Source organism: Heptranchias perlo, chromosome 38 (assembly GCF_035084215.1).
Source record: "Heptranchias perlo isolate sHepPer1 chromosome 38, sHepPer1.hap1, whole genome shotgun sequence".
Classification (NCBI taxonomy): Eukaryota; Metazoa; Chordata; class Chondrichthyes; order Hexanchiformes; family Hexanchidae; genus Heptranchias; species Heptranchias perlo.
Genome location: NC_090362.1, coordinates 10,173,889 through 10,196,981, shown reverse-complemented (window position 1 = coordinate 10,196,981; position 23,093 = coordinate 10,173,889). Strand labels below are relative to the sequence as shown.

The window sequence follows — 23,093 nt, the reverse complement described above, 5'->3', positions numbered from 1 at the left end:
ACCAGTCTGATCTTGTTTTTATGGGAATTGTGTTCTTTCCAACAAATATAAAATTAATGGGGAAAAAAATTGGTTGTTTCTGGATCGGTGAAATAAGGCTAACTCGGCTTGCACTTTAAGAATGCCATGCAGAGCAGTCACAGTTCCCGCATGTGTGTAATGGAAGTCACGTGAGAGTGAGCATCAGAAATTAACACACTGACTACTTGTAGATCCACTAACAGACAGCAAGGGCAGCAATAGCTTGATACTGCAGCATGTGTAGGATTTGTATTCTGTTCTGCATTTATACAGCTTATGATGTCTCTCAGCAAGAGCTTCATATAAAATGAATTACTTGGAATGTTGTGACTGTTGCTATGTGGTAGATGTGGCAGCCATTTTGTGCACAGCAAGATTCCTACAAACATCAATGAGACAAATGGTGGTATTATTTGAGGAAGGAATGTTGGTCAGATATCCTGCTGTTCCTCGAATAGTACCATCAGACCGTCAGTATCCACCTGAACAAATGGAACAGGCAAGGTTGTTTAATATTTCATCCAAAAGAATGGCACCTGTGACAATGCAGTATCCCTTCCATGCTGCATTGGCACTGGTATACTGGATCCTTCAGACTAGACTATACAAATGCACACCTGGCCAGCCTCCAGTCTTCCATCCTCCATAACCGTAAGCTCTTCCAAAACTCTGCTGCCTGTATCCTATCTCGCAACAAGTCCCGTTCTCCCATCACCCCCTGTGCTCACTGTCCTACATTGCCTTCCAGTCCGCCAACGCCTTGATTTTAAAATTCTCATCCTTATGTTCAAATCCCTCCATGGCCTCACCTCTCCCTATCTCTAATCTGCTCCAGCCCTACAACCCTCCAAAAATTCTGCGTTCATCCAATTCTGGAGTCTTGTGTATCCCCCGCTTCCTTCGCCCCTCCATTGGCGGCCATGCCTTCAGCCGCCCAGGCCCTAAGCTCTGAAATGTCCTCCCTAAACCTCTCTAGTTCTCTCTCCTCCTTTAAGACGCTCCTTAAAGCCTACCTCTTTGACCAAGCTTTTGGTCACCTGTCCTAATGTCTCTTCTTTGCCTCGGTGTCATGTCTGATTACACTCCTGTGACGTGCTTGGGACGTTTTACTATGTTAAAGTCGCTATATAAATGCAATATGTTGTTTGAATCAAGAACCTTCTGACTCAAGAAAGCTTGTATGCAACTGAGCCAAACACAATAATTTATCTATGTAGCCAGGTCAGGGCCCTTAGTGATTCTGCTACTACTGGAGTTTCTCTGCAGCGTCTGTTACCATTTTTTCCTTTCTTCCTCCCTGAAACAGTTATCCCTATTATAATTATATTGTTTCGAATCTGAATCATGCAAGCTGATGCCATTTTTAAAATCCTCATTCATTTATAGTTTAATCCCCATGTAGTTCACACCTTTCACATTTCACGCCTTATTTCATCTCAGCTTCTTATTCAGCTGACTTTTCAGAAGCTCTGTAGCCTGAATGTGAGCCCCTGGTGCCTTGCTCTTTCTGTGTGCCACATTTTTAAAGTATCGCTATTTACAAATGATATCTTCCAGTTTATTGGGAACATTAAGCATTATTTTGTTTTCCATTTAAAATTGCAACAATTTACCTCCTAGTCCTGGTAAACTGTTTTTGAATGCAACAACAGCTGATGACAGACAAAGTAAACAGCAAACACTGACACACAAGGAAATACAATGTTGTTATTTTAGATTAACTTGAAAAGAGAAAAGTCAGTTTGATTAGTCCACTTTATGATTAAGTTCTGTCGACTAAAATACACACCAGTTTAGCCAGCTGCCACTTATCATCTAGCTGTCCTACTTAACTAGTAAACATTAATAAACAGTGAGGAGGATAGTAACAGACTTCAGGAAGACATAGACAGACTGATGAAATGGGCAGACACATAGCAGATAAAATTTAATGCTGAGAAGTGTGAAGTGCTGCATTTTGGAAGGAAAGGCAATATAAATTAAATGGTACAATTTTAAAGGGGTTGCAGGAACAGAGATATAAGAACATAAGATATAGGAGCAGGAGTAGGCCATATGGCCCCTCAAGCCTGCACCACCATTCAATAAGATCATGGCTGGATCTTCGACCTCAACTCCACTTACCCGCCCAATCCTCATATCCCTTGACTCCCCTCGAGTCCAAAAATCTATCTATCTCATCCTTGAACATGTTCAATGTCTCTTCATGCACAGCCCTCTGGGGTAGAGAATTCCAGAGATTCACAACCCTCTGTGTAAAGAAATTCCTCCTCATCCCATGCTTTGTATCGTCAGCAGACTTAGATATATTACACTCGGTCCCTTCATCTAAGTCATCAATATAGATTGTAAATAGCTGAGGCCCAAGCACTGGTCCTTGCGGCACCCCACTAGTTATAGCCTGCTATGGGGTTTACATACACAAATCTTTGAAGTGGCAGGACAAGTTGATAAGGCTATTAAAAAAAGCATACGTGATCCTTGGCTTTTTAAATAGAGGCATAGAGTACCAAAGCAAGCAGCTTATGCTTAACCTTTATAAATCACTGGTTAGGCCTCAGCTGGAGTATTGTGTCCACACTTTAGGAAGGATGCAGAGGGGATGAACTAGAATTGTATCAGGGATGAGGGGCTTCAGTTACGTGGAGAAACTAGGGAAGCCGGGATTGTTGTCCTTAGAGCAGAGAAGGTTAAGGGGAGATTTAATAGAGAGTTTTTGATAGAGTACATATGGAAAAAAAATTTCCACTTGCAGGAGAGTCAGAAACCAGAAGACACAGATTTAAGGAAAATGGCAAAAGAACCAGAGGGGAGATGAGGATATTTTCCTTTATGCAGCAAGTTGTTATGATCTGGAACGCACTGCTTGAAAGGGTGGTGGAAACAGATTCAGTAGTAACTTTCAAAAGGGAATTGGATAAATATTTGAAGGGGAGAAAATCGCAAGGCCATGGGGAAAGAGCATTGGAGTGGGACTAATTGGATGGCTCTTTTAAAGAGACGGCATAGGCACGATGGGCCAAATGGCCTCCTTTCATAGTATCATAGTATGTTATCATAGAAGGAGGCCATTCGGCCTATCGTGTCTGTGCTGTAGTATTTAATACACTGGCAAATCTGTGGTGTTGTTCACAATATGTAAGAGGATAAGCTGTTGTATAACAATGGGGGTGTTTATGCCATTTAGGGGAGAACATCAGGGCTACTGATTTACAGTGACTAGATATGTAAAATTCTATTTGAATTAAATGATATTGTGGCATTCTTCTTGACCCTTTGGGGACTGAGTGTCACCACTCTATCCATTATTCTATGAAAAACATAAATGAGTGGTCTTATTAGGGGCGACGTAATAGATGTCTTTAAACTTATGAAGGGGTTTGATAGGGTAGCTGTAGAGAAGATATTTCCACATGATTGGGAGTCCAAAACTAGGGGTCATAAATATAAGATAGTCACTAATAAATTTTTTACCCGAAGAGTGGTTAGAATGTGGCTACCACATGGAGTAGTTCAGGTGAATAGCATAGATGCATTTAAGGGGAAGCTAGATAAGCACATGAGGGAGAAAGGAATAGAAGGATATGCTGAAAGATGAAGAAGAGTGGGAGGAGGCTCGTATGGAGCATAAACACCGGCGTAGATGAGTTGGGCTGAATGGCCTGTTTCTGTGCTGTAAATTCTGTGTAATTTTATGTAACATTGCCTTGCGAGCACCCAATCACCACCCTGGCACCTTTATCAATCGAAAGGGATTCCACTCCTTCAATGTACAACTGGTTTGCGACTACAAGCAATGTATCATGCAGATCTGTGCCCCCTATCCCGGCAGCTGTCATGACTGTTTCATGCTACGACAGTCCTCTGTGCCGCAAAAGCCATGCTGCCTGCTGTTCATTGGCTGCACGTCTCCCGAGAGGGAGGGGTGGGGGCGATATCGTGAGGCCAGGACGCACCAGAGGCCTTGGTGCAGGCAGTGAACAGGAGGAAGAACTTCCTTTTTCCCCCAAGGCGCAGGAAGCCCTTCAGGCATCTGATGAGGCAGTGGGTGGCGATAACTGAGAACGTTGCTGCCAGGAGCATTGCCTCAAGAATGTGGCTGCAGTGCCGGAAGAAATTCAATGATCTAACTAGAGTTGTCAAGGTAAGAAGATGGCTAAATTACTTTCTCATCACAGCTGGACCACTCACAGTCTCATGAATTACGACATTATCAGCACTCTCAACATTGCCCTCCCCCATCACCCTGCACAGTTCTGCAATCAGTACACTGTACGTCACTTAAAATTCTTCTCCTCACGCTCACACGCTCAGCACTATTACTTCACTTATCCATAACTCTCATCTCACAAACACACTGTCAGCTATTTCACCATGATAGCCACATTCTCCAAACATTTCATAAGTAGCTCACTAACACGCTTCACTCTTTCTTGCAGGAGAAGATGTCACATAACACCAGGCAAGGTGGTCCAGTGTCCACCAACACTGGAGTCGCTGAATATGTTCAAGGCTGTGATAGATAGATTTTTGGACTCTAGGGGAATCAAGGGATATGGGGATCGGGCAGGAAAGTGGAGTTGAGGTAGAAGATCAGCCATGATCTTATTGAATGGCGGAGCAGGCTGGAGGGGCCGTATGGCCTACTCCTGCCTCTTATATTCTTATGGCAACAGCTGCTATCAGAGGAGGAAGAGCCATGCTGCACACCCTCTCCCTCCCTGAAGAGAGAGTCCTGGCAATCATGAGAAGGGGTAGATTGGAGGCCGTGGCCACTGGTGACACTGGTGGCGAGGCCGTGCAGGGTTTCTTGGTACCTAATTCTCTTTGTCTCTTCTGACTTCTTCTCACTCCACACACTCTGCATTACAGGCTGCAGATGCTTTCAACACCCACTTATAGAACCATAGAACCACTTCTTTCACTCTGCTCTCCCTCGCACAACATACTAACCTTTATCCCTCTCATTTCAGCTGCTGAGAATGTCGACACCCCTTAGCCACTGGAGGAAGAGGAGTGCAGTGTTGCAGAAGATGCACCATCGCTTGATCTGACTCTTGCAAGCACCAGCTCAGATACTGACACCACGCGCTGGACATATGCTTGTGGACATCCACCAAGAAATGCTTGGTGCACTGAGCAGCCTGCCAGAGAGCTGGCACACGATATCAGACAACATTGAGGAGTCCAGCCTCAACTTGTGTGCTGTCTTTGTGCATGGCATCAAAAACATAGTGAGTGGCCAGCTCTATGAGCACTGCAGGGGGACCAGCAACCATGCAGCCTCTGGTGAGAGCTCTGACTGCTTCGATGGAAGTTCAGACTATTGCCAGCTTGGCTCCGGGGTCCAGCTCCTCTGGGTTACAAAACCTGAAGGAGAGCGTGGATAGGGACTTTGAGAGCCTCCCCGCAGGCCTGCACTCTGTTCTCTGCGGGAGTGCTAAGGCTCAACCCCCTGAGAGTGGGACTGGCTCCATGGAGGAGGCACCTGCTGTCGTCTCTCAGAATAACAGCACACCTGCTCCCCTACCGGCCTGTCAACCAGTGCTCGTGATGGTGCCAGACAGCCAGTTGGGCCAGCTGCACCAGCTGAAGTTGAGTCCCAGCGGTCTGTAGCTGGCTCTTCATCGGCTGGAGCTCCTTGAGGTCACCGACCACGAACATCTCAAGTGCCCACTGCGAATGTTCGGGTAGCATGAGGAAGTAGCAGTGGGCGAGGGCGAGGTAGCGGAGGGCGAGGTAGCGGTGGGCGAGGGCGAGATACAGGTGGATGGGGGGAGGTACCGTTGGGCGCTGGGGAGGTAGCGGGAGGGGGGGGGGGAGGTACTGTGAACGAGGGGGAGGTAGCGGAGGGCAAGAGGGGATGGGGCGACAACCCTCTGCCACTGTCCTCTATGGAAGCATTGATAAATGGCCAACGGGTAGGTACTCACTGGCTTGTGGACTCTCCTCACCCACCTCGGCAGCCACCACAGCCACGATGATGTGACTCCTCAGCAGCTCCACTGCCTTCTGCTCTTTGTTGTGGGGGGGGGGGGTCAACGGTTTGGAGATTTGGAACATTCCCACTACTCCTCATCCTCTGCTGGGCATTGTGCACATTCCTGACCTGCAAAGACAAAAGGAAAAGATCAAAATGTGTTACGAGCAATTGCTGGAACTACTGCCCTGCATCTATTGGGAGTTGAGTTTCTGGCCTCTCCGACAGGTCACTACTCCGGTTGCCTCACCTGAGCCGGACAGATTGGGCATGGCAGAAAGTATTGTAAATAGATTTCTTACCTTCTCTGACGTTGTCAGGTCAATGAACTTCTTGCGGCACTGGTCCGCCATCCTGGGGACTATGAATGAGGCGCTGAGTGCCTCAGCCACCTCCGCAGCACCCCTGATGAGGAACCAGCTTCCCCTGTCCTGTCTTGACCTTATCAAGGAGGGCCTGAAGGTCCTCCTCTGCAAAATTGAAGACCCTCTTGCGGGCGTCTTTCTTTTCCTTCTTCTCAATATCAGTCATCTGCAGGAAGGGAAAAGTTACAAATACTTTAAGACGGTTCAGTGCGATTTCAAATAATTACTGTGTAAAGTATTAAAAGTTTGCAGGACAGAAAGATAAATGCTTCTTACCTTGTGGTCTCCAGCCCCCCTCTGAAGCTGTTTTTTTTTCTTGCCCTTTATACTACCCTATCCTGGCACCTTGAAGCCCCATTGGCCTTGTTCCAGTCACAAATCGATTTCGATCGATTATGCTGCTTGATTGCACTGATTCATGGGAGATTTCACTTTCAGCCTTATGTTAATGAGTTTGCGCGGGAACTTGGGCGCAATTTCACTTGATCAGATGGGCACAATGTTGGGCGCATTTTGGGCGCAATTTGCAGATTGCGCCCTTGGGGGAAACTCAAGGCCATATCTTGTATAATGATGTAAATAACTGAGATAAAGAAGCAAGATTTTATAATGCACATAACTGGGAATCAGATATTTGGGGAGGAAAGCAATGTTACTTGCATCTCATACAAATTTTGTAAAGTGATAGGAAAACAGCATTGCAAATACTATAACTGATGAAGCTTGTACCTCAATATCAATCGTGATATGTTGTTTCAGTAAACTTCTTGTATCACAGTGATGGCCGCACCAAAGTTCCATTTAGGCTCATTGGAACTACTGTAGAAATCAAAACTGCACTCCAGGTCTTGACTTCTTGTGAGTGTGTATTAGGTATTCTCAACATATTGTGCATTATTTTATGTTGTGGTTATCGAGGTAAGGGAAGTTTATGCTAGAGAATGGAGCACTTTTTACCTTGTGTACACCTATTTAGTATTGAGAATTCCAAAGTCTAATGTATTAGAGGCTAAATGCTCTTGCCATTAATATGTCTTAACCCCAGTCCAGAAGAGCCACTCATTATAGCAGCATCACTTTACGCCATCCTTAGCCTTTCTGAGTGAAGTCGGCCAATTAGTGTTACTGCAGCACAAATACAATTTTATGCCCTTATCCAGGGGAGATTGGATTCTCACAAGGTAGTTCCTTAGTACCTTTGTTTCATAATTTAAAGGAATTTATTTATTTACATTTCATGGAGGTGAAGGATAAGTAGTCAAGAATGGAAATGGTTGTACTCTGCATCCTACAGAACTGCATTGGTTCTAGAACTCATGTCCATTGAGAACACATCATAGACTGAACAGACTACTCCACAGCGGATATTCTTGTTCAGTTTTGGACCACTTTGCTACACTTGTGCTGTCATACTCACCTGGACAGTATGAATGAAACACACTAGATATGCCAGGTTATGCTCCACACATGCTAGGTGCTCCAGTTTTTTCTGTGACCTGAAGACTTACTATGTTTGGGCAGATGAGGAGAAATGAGGTGATAAAAAATAAGGCCAAGGCATGGAGCCTGCACACTTTACTGCTTGATACTGCTTTTTAAAATGATTTATCTTCTATACAAGTTCTTATTGTGCATTTCCGTTCCAACAGTCATGCCTGCGAAGTGGCAGAGACATTAGAGAGGTACAATGCTCATCCTACAACAATCAACCTTTCATGGGGCGGTTCTACGAGTGGGAGCCTTTCACCGACGGTAAGAATAAAAAGCATTATTGCAAGGGTCAGAACTCATAGTAATCTCCAGCTGTTCAGATTTAAATGTTACAATCCAGGTGGGTGAGCTATTTTTTGTCTGGGTTTTGCTGCTGTTACAGAGAATGTTTGTTTATCAGGTGATGAGACAATAAGAGCTGAAGCACTGAGGAGTGGCCTCGTACGATTGTGTAATTTGGGCTATAAATAGGATTAATGTTTTGAAGGGGTTACTCTTTGATGCATCTTAATTATTTAATTCACATTGATTTCAATATTGTCTCAGCATTTTTGTGTACTTACAGCAGCAGGCAGTGAGTCTGCTGGCACATTTGTGCACACTGGTTTAGTAGTCTTGCACACTTCTGGGTCAAAGAATTCACAGAAGAAGAGACTATCAGGAGCTATGCTGTCTTGTCTTGTGATGTGTCACTATTCCTGTGGCGTCTACCGGGTGGAGGGAAGAGAAACAGTTCCTAGAAGAACTTTAACATTGAAAAAATGTAGAACTAGTTCAGCACTGTCTGGTGGTTGGGCTCTATGCATTAAGATTAGCTATTTGACATATGGATTGCCCTGATTGCCTTTGTTGGTGTACTGATAGTAAGGAGTCTTTGATTAGCTCAAATTTATGGAGGGTGGAAGATGGGAGGCCAGCCAGGAGAGCATTGGAATAATCAAAGGTGGAGGTAACAAAAGCATGGTTGATGGTTTCAGCAGGAGATGGGCTGAGGCAGGGGTGGAGACGGGCAATATTACAGAGGTGGAAGTAGGCAGTGTTTCTGATGGAGAGGATTATGGGGTGAGAAGCTCAGCTCAAGATCAAATAGGACGCCAAGGTTGCGAACAGTTTAGTTCACCTGAGACAGTGGTCAGAGGGTGGATGAAATTGGAGGCTAGGGAATGGAGTTCGTGGTGGGGACCGAAGACAATGGCTTCAGTCTTCCCAATGTTTAATTGGTGGAAATTTTGGCTCATTGAGAACTGGATGTCAGACAAGCAGTCTGACAATACAAAGACAGTGGAGGGGTCGAGAGAGGTGGTGGTGAGGTAGAGCTGGGTGTCGTCAGTGTATATGTGGAACCTGGTGTTGTGTCTACGGATGATGTCACCGAGGGGCAGCACGTAGATGAGAAATAGGATGGGGCCAAAGGTAGATCCTTGGAGGACTCCAGAGTTAATGGTGCGGGGGTGGGAAAAGAAGCCATTACAGGAGATTCTCTGGGTACGACTGGATAGGTAAGAATGGAACCAGTTGAGTGCAGTCCCACTCAGCTGGACAACAGAGAAGAGGTGTTGGAGGAAGATGGTGCGGTCAACTGAGTCAAAGGCTCCAGACAGGTTGAGAAGGATGAGGAGGGATTGTTTACCTCGGTCACAGTCACATAGGATGTCATTTGTGACTTTGATTTGGGCCTTTTCAGTGCTGTGGCAGGGGCAGAAACCTGATTGGAGAGGTTCAAACATGGAGTTGCTGGAAAGGTGGGCACGGATTTGGGAGGCGGCAACATACTCAAGAACTTAGGAGAGGAAAGGAAGGTTGGAGTTCGGACTGTAGTTTGCAAAGACAAACGGGTCAATGGCGGGTTTTTTGAGGAGGGGGGTGATGACGGCAGATTTGAAAGGGAGAGGGAACCGTTTACACATCATCTAACATGGGGCCAGAAAGGGAAGTTGGGTGGTCATCAGTTTAGTGGGAATAGAGTTGTGAGAGCAGGAGGTGGGTCTCGTTACATAGAATTTACAGCACAGAAACAGGCCATTCGGCCCAACTGGTCCATGCTGGCATTTATGAACCCCAGTGCCTTGTTTGCTTTTTTATGGTCTTATTAACCAACATCGCTACTTTTAGTGATTTGTGTATCATTTGCCAATTCATTTCCCAGGTCTCAAAATGGCCAATGCTGCAGCTCTGGCTGGGACACCAAATTCCAAAGCATGCTGCTCCAGCTCCGATAGCACCATGACATCCCATGATAAGTAACAGCAAGAACACTGGCGGAGTGGTAGGGGTGGGAGCAGGAATGCTGTCATCCTGAGAAGGACAGCAGGTTCGTCTTCCATAGCGCCACTGAGGTGGCACCTCAGCAATCCTGGTGATCTGTTGGAGAACAGATTGCTGGACTGCTGTGACGCCCTGGAAGCCCCTTTCAACAGTGGTACCCAGAGCCACGATGGCAGCAGTCTGAGCTCCCAATGCAGCAGTCAGACCTTTGATGGAAGCTGTGACATCGGTCGTCAAACACTGGATCATGGTGGGTTCCACAGATGTGCTGATGGAGGTGACCACCCATTCCATGTTGGAAAGGATGGGCTCCAAGCTCTGCGCAAAGCCCTGTGCTATGTTGGAACTGGATTCATCCATGCTTCTTGACATTATGCGCAGGCTTTCTGGCAGGCTTTCCAGTGCACCAAGCATTTGGTTGTGTATGCCCATCAGCCTTCTTCTGTAGCCTGGCCCATCGAAGTCCTCATCTGAAACCTCTGTAGCAGAATTAGTGAGCGACCTCACCCTCTGGCGATCTGGCACCTGCAGTATCCTTTCCCCCCATCCCAGCTCCTGAGCATTTGTGCCCAGTGTCTCACCAAGTGCAGATCCCTCCTCTATCCTAGCCTCTAAAGTACACGCAGTGTCAAACTCTGAGCTGGTGGCTGTGAGTGTAAGATCGAGTGACAGTCTCTCTTCATCATCACTGTCTTCTTCCTCTTCCTCCTCTGACTGGGAAGGTTCCAGGTCTTGAGTATCTGAAATGAAAAAGGCACAGGGGTTGAGTTGTGGTGATGGGAGAGGAGAATGTAAGAAGTGCGTGCTTACACCATCTGCAGCATGTGAGTCAGAAAAGATTGTAGGATGAGGAAGAAGTGGGAAGCAAGAAGGAGGATTAGGTATGCAGAGACCCACATCATCGATCCCTCCAGTGTCGCCAGTGGCCACGGCCTCAGCGATCCTCTTCCCATGATGGCCAGCACTATCTCCTCCATGGGTATTAAAACGTGTAGACATGCATGTCCTCCTCTAGTTGTTTGTTGCTGCCTCCTGTTGTGTGCCACCTTCTCCTGCAAGAAAGTGGGAAGTGTCAGTGAGTGTCCTGCAAGATGTTTGGGTGATGTGGCTGTCATGGTTGAATAGCTGCCAGTGTGTGTGAGTTGTGGGTATGAGGCTTGCAGTGCTAAGTGTGTGAGGGTGAAGTAAACCATATGAATTGAAGAGTTGAGTACTGATCGAAAGAGATTGTTGGTAGGTGGCTGATGGGGGTGTAGTGAATTGAGCAATGGATGAGACTAGTGGTGCAGGCTATGCTAAAGATTGAACTCACTCACCTTGACCACTCGTGTCAGATCATTAAACTTCTTCCTGCACTGCATCCATGTTCTTGGAGCTATACTCCTGGCATTGATCTCAGCCGCTGCTTCCTCTCACTGCCTCCTGAGCATATGTCTAGAGGGCCTCCTGCCCGCCTGCGGATACAGGATGTTCCTCCTTCTCTCCACCTCTTGCATCAAGACCTCCAGTGCATTATCAGAAAACCTTGGTACACCATCTCTCGCAGGTTGAGACATCTTCACAAAACGTCTTCCAAAGCAATCCTTTTCCTGACACCAATGCCATCAGTCATAGTGCACCTCCACTTTTAAGAGGTGCAGGCAGCACGAATTTAACGTGCTGCCTGCAGTGCAATGAATGGGCGCAGGTCAATCGCGTACCGCGATCACCATTCCTGTTTTCGGGGGCCATCCAATTTAACCCCCAGATACTTTAGACAATATTCCAACCTCTAAGTCATTTATAATAATTAGAAACAATGGTGGCCCCAACACTGAATCATGTGGGACTGCACAGGCGACTGCTGTTAATTGTATCCATGTGATTTATATCAGTTAGTGTTAATTGTATTCAGGTGGTGCGTATCAATTGGGAACTCTCCTGTATCCATTTATAAGAGAGCTGATCTGGGGTGTGGTGCGAGTGTAATGTGGAGCTCTGTGAATAAAGGCTTGGAAGCAACTGAAGACCGGGCTATCCAATTTATAACAACTGGTTCTTATTCTGATAGCTCCCCACTCACCACCATTCAGTAATACATCAAATTTAGTGAGGAATGTTCCAAACTGCACCTCGCATGCTCTGTATGACACAGCATGAAGGAGCAGTCTAAGTGTATATGCCGGCAGGATGAAGATCAACATTTTTATTGCAAAGCTCGAAGAGTGTTTGTACTGGAAAACATCTGGCACCGTGACAAAGCAACATCTGGCACTGTGCCAGAGCAGCTGCTGTCACTCCCCACTATACTTAATACATTTTTTATTGCTCTGTTGAATAAATGGACCAATTGGCAATGACATTTTTCAAAATTGACAGTTAGTAAATTTTGAAGAAAAGCATCATGATGCTGTAAGATGGAACCATTAGAAACCAAAGCTACGAAACATCTAATATGAAATATCCTGTGCATAGATGACAGAAACACAAAGACATTCACGCATCATAATACCATAGGTTTAGAATAGTTATGGAAAGGGACGAGGAATAATCAAATGTGGAAATGCTTAACTGGAGGAGGGCAAATTTCAGTGAGTTATAAAGGGATCTTGCCCAAGTGGATTGGAATCAAAAATTGTTAGGCAAAACAGTAATTAAACAATGGGAGGCCTTCAATGAGGAGTTGGTTCGGGTACAGAGTAAACACATCCCTACGAGGGGGACAGGAAGGGCATCCCAAAGTAGAGCTCCCTAGATGACTGAAGATATAGAGGTTAAAGTGAAACAGAAAAAGGAGGCTTATGACGAATGTAAGTTTCATAATATAGTAGAGAAACAGGCTGAATACAGAAAGTACAGAGGAGATCTAAAAAAGGGAATAAGAGTGGCAAAGAGAGAATATGAGAATAGATTAGCGGCTAACATAAAAGGGAACCCAAAAGTCTTTTATAAACATATAAGTAGTAAAAGGATGGTCAAAGGAAGCATGGGACTGATTAGGGACAGAAAAGGAGATCTTCTTGTGGAGGCAGAAGGCATGGCTGAGGTACTAAATGAATACTTCGCATCCATCTTCACTAGAGAAGAGGATGCTGCCATTGTAGCAGTAAAGGAGGAGGTAGTAGCGATATTGGAGAAGATAAAAATAGATAAAGAGGAGGTATTTAAAAGATTGGCACTAATCAAAGTAGAAAAGTCACCCGGTCCAGATGGGACGCATCCTAGGTTACTGAGGAAGTAAGGGTGGAAATTGCAGAGGCTCTGGCACAAACTTCCATGTGGGGACGGTGCCGGAGGACTGAAAATGTTATACCCCTGTTCAAAAAAGGGGAGAGGGATAAAACCGACAATTACAGGCTAGTCAGCCTAACGTAGGTGGTGGGGAAACTTTTAGAGTCATTAATCTGGGACAAAATTAATTGACACTTGGAAAAGTTTGAGCTAATAAGTGAAAGTCAGCACGGATTTGATAAAGGGAAATCGTGCTCGACTAACTTGATTGAGTTCTTTGATGAAGTAACGGAGAGGGTTGATGAGGGTAGTGTGGTTGATGTTTATATGGGCTTTCAAAAGTCATTTGATAGAGTACCACATAATAGACTTGTTAGCAAAATTACAGCCCGTAGGGTTAAAGGGACAGTGGCAGCATGGATACAAAATTGGCTAAGGGACAGAAAGCAGAGAGTAGTGGTGAATGGTTGTTTGTCAGACTGAAGGGAAGTATACAGTGGTGTTCCCAAGGGGTCAGTATTGAGACCACTGCTCTTTTTGATATATATTAATGATCTGGACTTGGGTATAGAGGGCATAATTTCAAAGTTTGCAGACAGACTGGTGAAATGGGCAGACATATGGCAGATGAAATTTAATGCAGAGAAGTATGAAGTGATGCATTTTGGTAGGAAGAATGAGGAGAGGCAATATAAACTAAATGGTACAATTTTAAAGGGGGTGCAGGAACAGAGATACCTGGGGGTGCAGATACACAAATCTTTGAAGGTGGCAGGACATGTTGAGAAGGCTGTTAAAAAGGTATATGGGATCCTGGGCTTTATTAATAGAGGCACAGAGTACAAAAGCAAGGAAGTTATGCTAAACTTTTATAAAACACTGGTTAGGCCTCAGCTGAAGTATTCTGGGCACACACTGTAGGAAGGATGTCAAGGCCTAAGAGAGGGTGCAGAAGAGATTTACTAGAATGGTGCCAGGGATGAGGGACTTCAATTATGTGGATAGACTGGAGAAGCTGGGATTGTCCTCCTTAGAACAGAGATGGTTAAGGGGAGATTTGATAGAGGTGTTCAAAATCATGAACAGTTTTGACAGAGTAAATAAGGAGAAACTGTTTCCAGTGGCAGATGGGCTGGTAACCAGAGGATACAGATTTAAGGCAATCGGCAAAAGAACCAGAGGCAACATGAGGGAACATTTTTTTACACAGCGAGTTGTTTTGATCTGGAATGCACTGCCTGAAAGGGCGATGGAAGCAGATTCAATCTTAACTTTCAAAAGGGAATTGGATAAATAGTTGAAGGGAAAAAATTTACAGGGCTATGGGGAAAGAGCAGAGGAATGGAGCTAATTGGATAGCTCTTTCAAAGAGCCGGCACAGACACGATGGGTTGAATGGCCTCCTCCTGTGCTGTACCTACTATGATACATAGATCCACTCCCACACACATACATGTATGCACACACACACATACACACGCATATAGATATACATAGATACATTCGTACAGTTACATACTCACACTCGTTCACGCACACAGATACTTGGATGCATAGATGCAAATACACAAATATGCAGGTATATTCACACAGGCACACAAATACATACACATTTGTGCCCATAATCACAGATACCTACTCGTACACATAAGATACAAATACCCTGTACTCAGATGCTTATTCACACACACACATTCATACTGACAGAGAGCTTGAAAATAAGGGAAAGAGGCGGAAAAGGAGAAATTTACAGATAGAGTTGGGGAGAGAGTGAGGGACAATTTACCGCACTGGAGTAAAACTGGTGTTGCAGATCAGCCGCCCAGGATAGAAACTGTCTGATTCTCATTTCCATTGATATAAGTGGAAATAAAAAATGGTCAGAAATCTACCGGAAATCAGTTGAAAATCTACCCCAGTGAGTCAGAGAGTGAGGGAGAGTTGGGCAAATGGGGAAAGTGCGGGCAGAGACTGAGCGTCCCAGTTTTTTGATAACAGTAAGCCTTTCTTCCATTATCTTTACCATCACATTTCATTACTTATTTTCAGGTAAAACTGCCATTGTACACTAGCACATTTTCTGTGGCTTTTGCAACCGGGACCGTATAACCCAGGTGTGGCGTTTTTGTGGACATTTCCTCTACTAGCATTGAAGGTCAGCCACAGGCCAGCACATGCCAACAATACAATTATAAAATCGATAATGTTACGACACAAAAATGTAGCGTTGAAGAGATTCCAACTTTCTGTCTGCAGTTTGTATTACTGCCGCTAAACAAGGGAATAATAACCAGGTCTTCGCATGTTGCTGCTCAATTTCTTTCCTTCTTTTCCAATTGTTCCTCAAGCCACTAACTGATGACCTGTGGAGTTCCAGTTCCACAGGCTCTAGTTGCCCTCCAGTACGTGGTCCATGTGACAGTGAGTGTCGGCAGGTCACTTGATGTTTGGGTGCATCACAGCTGTGCCTGATCTTGTCTGCGCCTGATGTGCAGTTTTCAGCAGGTGTTACCGAACAGTAATCAGGATCAGGATGTTTGTCTTGATTTTTTTTAACCCCTTCCTGAGCCCAAGGCACAGTGTCCAATTGTTGAGCTGCTGTGGCTAAGATCAGCACAGACTAGGGAGTGAACCTGGGACCTCCTCGTTGGTATGGTTCAGATAACATTTTTAATTGTCTGCAGTGAGGTCCACAAGCTTTTGGATCCATTAATTTATTTGGTTGAGGTGTTTCAACAGGTTCTTTTGGTACTGAAGGATGTTGCAGGAAATAACATACCTGAAGTAATATCACATTGGTCTTTGTGCACATGTTAGAGGCATGGCTACTTGAAAACTGCATTTTTTGTTTTAAATTTTGACGGCTTTTTGTTGATGTAAAACTTTTTGCAGAGATCATCTGTTCCTTATTCTACCATGTACAGTGCAAACTGTGCACATAGACTGAGTCACTGGGGTAAATTTTAACCCCCAAGAATGGGTATGTTGGGGCGGGCGGGAGGTTAAATTAACAGCTTTTTGGAGCGTGGCTGCATCCTAGCTCTAACTTGCCCACTCTGGGTTTAACCCAGGTAGGTTTGTCTGCCTGTGGACAGCAGACACCAGGAAGTCCCGCTCCCACTTAAAGCTGGCGTGACGATACTTAAAAGGGCAATGTACCTCACTGAGATACTTGAGGTACTTAATATTTTGTGTATTGGAAAATTAAAATGAATTTAACCTTACCTGTTAGGTTTCCCATCGCTTCCAAATCACACCAGGTGAAAGCAGGCGGGAAGGTCCGGATCCATGAGGTGAGGGCCTCTATTGCACTGCTTGTGGGCCTGGAGGAGCAGCAGTGTTCCATCCAGGCCCAACAAGCTCACCTGGCCGACAGGACCCCTGTGATGGCCGCCCCCCCCCCCCCCCCATGGTGGACCCCCACCTACCTCCGACTTTTCACTCGATCTCCAGCGACCTCTGATCTTCTTCCCCGATGCGTCCCTCCTGATGATCTTCCCCGCCCATCCTTATCTTCCTCCCTGGACCCACCCCCACCCCCCGAACTTCCCGCTGGACTCCCCCCCGAACTCCTCCCTGCCTCCCTCCCCGAAATCCTCCCGCACTCCTCCCCGCTCCCCCCGAATTCCTTCCCGCTCCCCCCCCCCCCCCCGATCTTCTCCCCGGCCTCCCCCTGCTGCTGCAGCCTGTCAATCGATTGTCTGCTGGGCGGGAAACCCAGAAGTGAATTTGATTGGCCACATTAAGACCGCCACCCGCCCACTTACCTTCGCACCCAAGCACCTTACCCACCCCGCTCCCTTCCTGGCTCGAAGTTAAAATTTACCCTAATCTATTTGTACAACAGCACATAGACCATGTGACATTCTGTATAGAGCACAAAGACCAAATTACAGGTTAGAGCCCAGAGAAAGCATGGGAATCCCCCCCAGTGACCGGGTTTAAAGGAGCAGCGGAGAGAGAGAGAGAGAAAAGCCCAGAGAAAGACAGAATGGCTAGAGTAAGTTACAGATAAGTATTTCAATTTTTGGTTAAGTGTTGTTGGTGGTTAGTGTTAAGTTAGTGTAAGTATTTAGTTTATTGGTTAAATGTTTGTGGTCAGTAAGTCAGTAAGTATTTAGTTCATTTGTTAGTGTTTTTAGTGGTTATTGGGGATAAAAGGAGCGGGAGTGGAGGACCGAGAGTAGGGGTAGGACCAGCGACCGAGAGCAGAGTGGGGATATAAAGGAGAGGGACCAGTGACCGAGAATAGAGCTGGGATATAAAGGAGAGGGACCAGTGACCGAGAACAGAGCGGGGATATAAAGGAGAGGGACCAGTGACCGAGAATAGAGCTGGGATATAAAGGAGAGGGACCAGTGACCGAGAACAGAGCGGGGATATAAAGGAATGGGACCAGTGACCGAGAGCAGAGCGGGGATATAAAGGAACGGGACCAGTGCCGAGAACAGAGTGGGGATATAAAGGAGAGGGACCAGTGACCGAGAACAGAGCGGGGATATAAAGGAGAGGGACCAGTGACCGAGAACAGAGAGGGGATATAAAGGAACGGGACCAGTGACCGAGAACAGAGCGGGGATATAAAGGAACGGGACCAATGACCGAGAACAGAGCGGGGATATAAAGGAACGGGACCAGTGACCGAGGGCAGAGCGGGGATATAAAGCTGAGACTGACTCAAATACAGGCAAAAATTTGAAAGAGTGACCTCAGTGGACAGCAGGTTGGTGACTGGTTGGTGAGTAATACATTTTTTTGCTCTCTAAGGTGGGGAGTGGTTTAATCTAGGAACCTATAACTTGCTAATACTTTATTAAATTAATAATTTAAACTAGATAAATTAATTAGTTTAAAAAAAACTCATAAATAAACCAAGTGAAATAATTACATAAAAACTTTAAGTAAATAAAAAAAAGCAAGGTTAGATAGAGATGGCAGGGCAGGTGGTGTGTCATCGCTGCAGCATGTGGGAGTTTGTGGAGAGCAGCATGATTCCAGGCAACCGCATCTGCAGTAAGTGTCTGCAACTTGGGAACTTCAGCTCAGGGTTGTTGAGCTGGAGTCCGAATGGCAGACATTGCGATGCATCAGGGAGGGGGAGAGTTACCTCAACACTTTGAGTCAGGAGGGAGTAGTTTATATGCCCCATAACAGTAGTTATAGTGTTGGACAGAGTATAAATCAGGAAATTAGAGGAGCATGTAACAAGCGTAATGCAATAATCGTGGGGGACTTAAATCTTCATATAGACTGGACAAACCAAATTGGCAAAAGTAGTTTGGAGGACGAGACAGTTTTCTAGAACAATATGTCAAGCAACCAACCAGGGATCAGGCTATTTTAGATCTAGTATTGTGTAATGAGACCAGGTTAATTAGTTAAGGATCCTCTGGGTTATAATATGATAGAATTTCTTATTGTGTCTGAGAGTGATGTAGTTAAGTCTGAAACTAGGGACTTGAATTTAAACAAAGCCAATTACGTAGGTATGAGAGGCAAGTTGGCTAAGATAGATTGGGAAATTAGGTTAAAATATATGACGGTGGACAGGCAATGGTGAACGTTTAAAGAAATAAATCATAATTCCCAACAAATAAACATTCCCTTGAAGAATAAAAATTCCACGGGAAAAATGATCCAACCATAGCTAACTAGAGAAGTTAAGGCCACACCTGGAGTACTGTGTACAGTTTTGGTCTCCCTACCTAAGGAAGGATATACTTGCCTTAGAGGGGGCTCAATGAAGGTTAACTAGATTGATTCCTGGGATGAGAGGGTTCTCCTATGAGGAGATATTGACTAGAATGGGATTATATTCTCTGGAGTTTAGAAGAATCAGAGGTGATCTCATTGAAACAAATAAGATTCTGAGAGGGCTTGACAAGGTAGATGCTGAGAGGTTGTTTCCCCGGGCTGGAGAGTCTAGAACTAGGGGTCATAGTCTCAAGATAAGAGGTTGGTCATTTTGGACTGAGTTTAGGAAAAATTTCTTCACTCAGAGGGTTGTGAATATTTGGAATTCTCTACCCCAGGGAGCTGTGGATGCTGAGTCGTTGAGTATATTCAAGATTGAGATCGATAGATTTTGACACTAAAGGAATCAAGGGATATGGGAAAAGGGCGGGAAGGTGGAGTTGAGGTCGAAGATCAGCCATGAACTTATTGAATGGCGGAGCAAGCTCGAGGGGCCACATGGCCTACTCCTGCTCCTATTTCTTATCTTCTTATGTGTATACTTGCACACAAACCAAGTCACTCTCCAGTATACAGTGCATAGTAGCACACAAACTGAGTCACTGTCCCATGTACAGTGTACGCTGCACACACAGATTGAGTCACTCTTCCATGTACACAGTGCACAGACCAAGTCAATGTCCTGAGTACCGCTACATGTAGACTGAGGGTCTGCATAGTGCACAGAAAACACAAACAGTAATTCTCTTTGTTAGTGTGTCCAATGTTCCTGCTTTGTACTTTTTGCCTGGACAACAAGAGGTTTGGATTGGGTTGCCGACCCTCCATGATTGTTTTGGAGTCGGCATGAATTAAAGATTAATCTCCTGGACAATGCTGCGAGCAACCTGGGAGAGAAATCATAGGGTATTAAAGAAAATTGTGTTTCTTTCATCGTTTTTGAACACGTTTTGTTTATTAGTTATAAAAATGTTGGGAATGGAAAAAAAGGCTGTTTGACTGGAAGGGGTGGTTGGAGGCAGGAGGTCATGTGGTGAAATCTTCTGGAATACGCTCAACCAAAGTTGGCGACCCCAGGTTTGGATGCCATGCATCATATTTTTTGACTGGATGGCAGAGATTTAAAAGTTCTATGTGGTATTGAGGGACAGCTATGGATTATTTTACTAACAAGCAGCAAAGTTGTTCCCAGTTGCTTAATATATGTCACAAGGAGAGCCGGGCTAATTCAGGGCACCAGGAGCTAATGGGCTGCCATTTTGCAATTTCACAGCAGAACATACTTCTAGATTTTTTTTAGCAATACATCACCAAATCCACCAAAATCTGCAACATTGAACTGTGTAAAGATTTCTTCTGCAGGTCAGGCAGATGATGTTTCTGATGGAGATGAGCTCAATTCCATGTCCATGAGCTCAGTGTGTTTTCCAATTGCTTCCATGGTAACATGGAGAGGAAGAAGAAGAAAAACTTGCATTTATACAGTGCCTTTCATGACCTCAGGATGTCCTAAAGTGCTTTACAGTCAATGAAGTACTTTTGAATTGTATTCACTGTGTAATGCTGCATATTGAATCCCAGTTATCTCCCATTGGTGGGATTTACATTGCAGACTTCAACAACAACAACAACTTGCATTTATATGGCACCTTTAGCATTGTGAAACGTCCCAAGGTGCTGCACAGGAGCGATTATCAAACAAAATTTGACACTGAGCCACGTAAGGAGATATTAGGACAGGTGACCGAAAGCTTGGTCAAAGAGCGAGGTTTTAAGGAGCGTGTTAAAGGAGTAGAGAGAGGTAGAGAGGTGGAAAGGTTTAGGGAGGAAATTCCAGAGCTTAGGGCCTAGGCAGCTGAAGGCACGGTCAGCAATGGTGGAGCGATGAAAATCAGGCATGCGCATCAGGCCAAAATTGGAGGAGCACAGAGATCTCTGAGGGGTGTAGGCCTGGAGGAGGTTACAGAGATAGGGAGGGGCGAGGCCATGGAGGGATTTGAAAACAAGGATGAGAATTTTAAAAACAAGGCTTTCCTGGACCGGGAGCCAATGTAGGGCAGTGAGCACAGAGATGGTGTGAGTTAGGAAACGGGCAGCAGAGTTTTTGGATGAGCTCAAGTTTACAGAGGGTTCAAGGTGGGAGCCCGGCCAGGAGAGCATTGGAATAGTTGAGTTTAGAGGTAACAAAGGCATTGGTGATGATTTCAGCAGCAGATGAGCAAAGGCAGGGGCGGAGACGCGCGATGTTGCGGAGGTGGAGGTCGGCGGTCTTGGTGATGGAGAGGATATGTGCCAAATAGGATGTCAAGGTTGCAAACGATCTGGTTCGACCTCAGACTGGCCAGGGAGTAGGATGGAGTAATAAGGATGGAGATAAAGGGAGAGTGGGAAATAGTGCGATTCAAAGCTTTAATCTTTTAACTGCAAACCAGTTGCATTATGCAACAAACGCTCTGATTCCACCGTGGCTTATTATTAATTAATTATGAAAATTATGTTTTTTCAAACAATAATTATTTCATCTGTAGACAAACAGCAACAGTCCCCTACAGCACTGCTCATAGTTCCTAAAATACAGCGCATGAATTGTCCTTGCTGCAGGTTTGATATTTTAAATGTGCAGTTGGATTGTAATTAATGTCTCTCCCCTGTTAAACATCAGGTTGGATTGTAATTAATTTCTTGCCTGAGTTAGACGGGAGGTTGGATGGTAACTAATGTCATTTCCTTGTTAGATTTGCAGTAGGAATCTAATTACTATCTTGTTTCCATAAGACTTGCGGTTTTATTATAGTTAATGTTCTACCCCAGTTGCACATGAGGTTGGATTTTAATTAATATCTGGCCTCGTCAGAAGTGTAGTTGGATTGTAATTAATGCCTTGCCCTGTTTCTTTGCTTTCTTTCAGTCCGTGGCCATCAGAAATGTGAACTGAACTGCAGGGCGGTTGGCTACCGCTTCTATGTACGTCAGGCTGAGAAAGTCATCGATGGCACACCGTGTGACCAAAATGCAACGTCTCTCTGTGTAGCAGGACAATGCAAGGTAAGACTTGGCACGTCGCTATAGCAGTCATTCAGACGTAAGCAGTTACAGTCGACGAGGGTGGAGGGTGCAATGTGGATGTTCGCAGCTCTTGGGCTCCTGTCTGTTTATTTGCATAAATTTGTTTTATTCTTGGATTGTATTCACTGGTTACAGTGCAGAAATTGATAGCCAAGTTCCGCACCCATGAGGACGGCCTCAACCGGGATCTTGGGTTCATGTCACGCTACACGTTACCCCACCAGCGAACAAATGTTATCTGTTTTTAATATAATGGGTCATTTGCTGGCTCTCTCTGCCTTCCGGATGTTTCTGCCTCTCTCTGTTTTTTTTCTCTGTTTTTTTTCCCTGTTTGTTTTTTTGTTGAATGTGTATTCGGGGGTTCTGCAGGTGACACCTCTCTGTCTGAACACGGTGATTGCCTTGGCAACGGGCAGTTGCAGGGGCAGTCTGTAAACACCATGTATTGTTCTATATGTATAAATGCGTAGGCTTCAAGGAGCTCCTGAAACATTTACCTGAGGAAGGAGGAAGTCTCCGAAAGCTTGTGAATTTAAAATAAAATTGCTGGACTATAACTTGGTGTTGTAAAATTGTTTACAATATGCATACATGACATTGCTACAAAAAATACGACAGATCATCAATACAGCTAAAAGTGGCGGATTTAACAGCTCTGACAGTGATTGTTGTTTCTCAGATAGTTTGCCATTGTATAAATAGAATTGCACTGTATTTGTTGCTCATGTGTTATTTGTTTGATATTGTTGATTGTTCTATCACAGTAGGACCTGCGTGGCATCCTCTTTTTTTATTATGGTGGGAGGAGGGCGACTAGCATTTGAAAGCAACAGATGGTTTCTGCAGAGCGTAGAGTAATCAAGGTGATGTTATTAAAGGTATGAAAAGACAAGTTACCTTTGGCGTACCTAGTGTGAAATTGAACCTGACTGAGCAGCTCTTACATTTTTCAAATTATTGGATGGAAGACTGATACTTTCTAGAAATTGGATTTGTTGGTA

General features: G+C 45.0%; 1 protein-coding gene across 2 annotated transcripts in view; it reads left to right on the top strand.

The window, feature by feature from the left end:
* Nucleotides 1-22,637, top strand: part of LOC137304727 (thrombospondin type-1 domain-containing protein 4-like) — a 41,638-nt gene extending 19,001 nt beyond the window's left edge. For both annotated transcript variants that reach the window (XM_067973403.1, XM_067973402.1), the window contains 2 exons: nucleotides 8,016-8,118; nucleotides 21,935-22,637. In XM_067973403.1, the coding sequence (XP_067829504.1) occupies nucleotides 8,016-8,118; nucleotides 21,935-22,095 (264 nt within the window). In that variant the 3' untranslated portion in view covers nucleotides 22,096-22,637. The remainder of the gene's footprint in view (nucleotides 1-8,015; nucleotides 8,119-21,934) is intronic.
* Nucleotides 22,638-23,093: the final 456 nt, after the last annotated feature.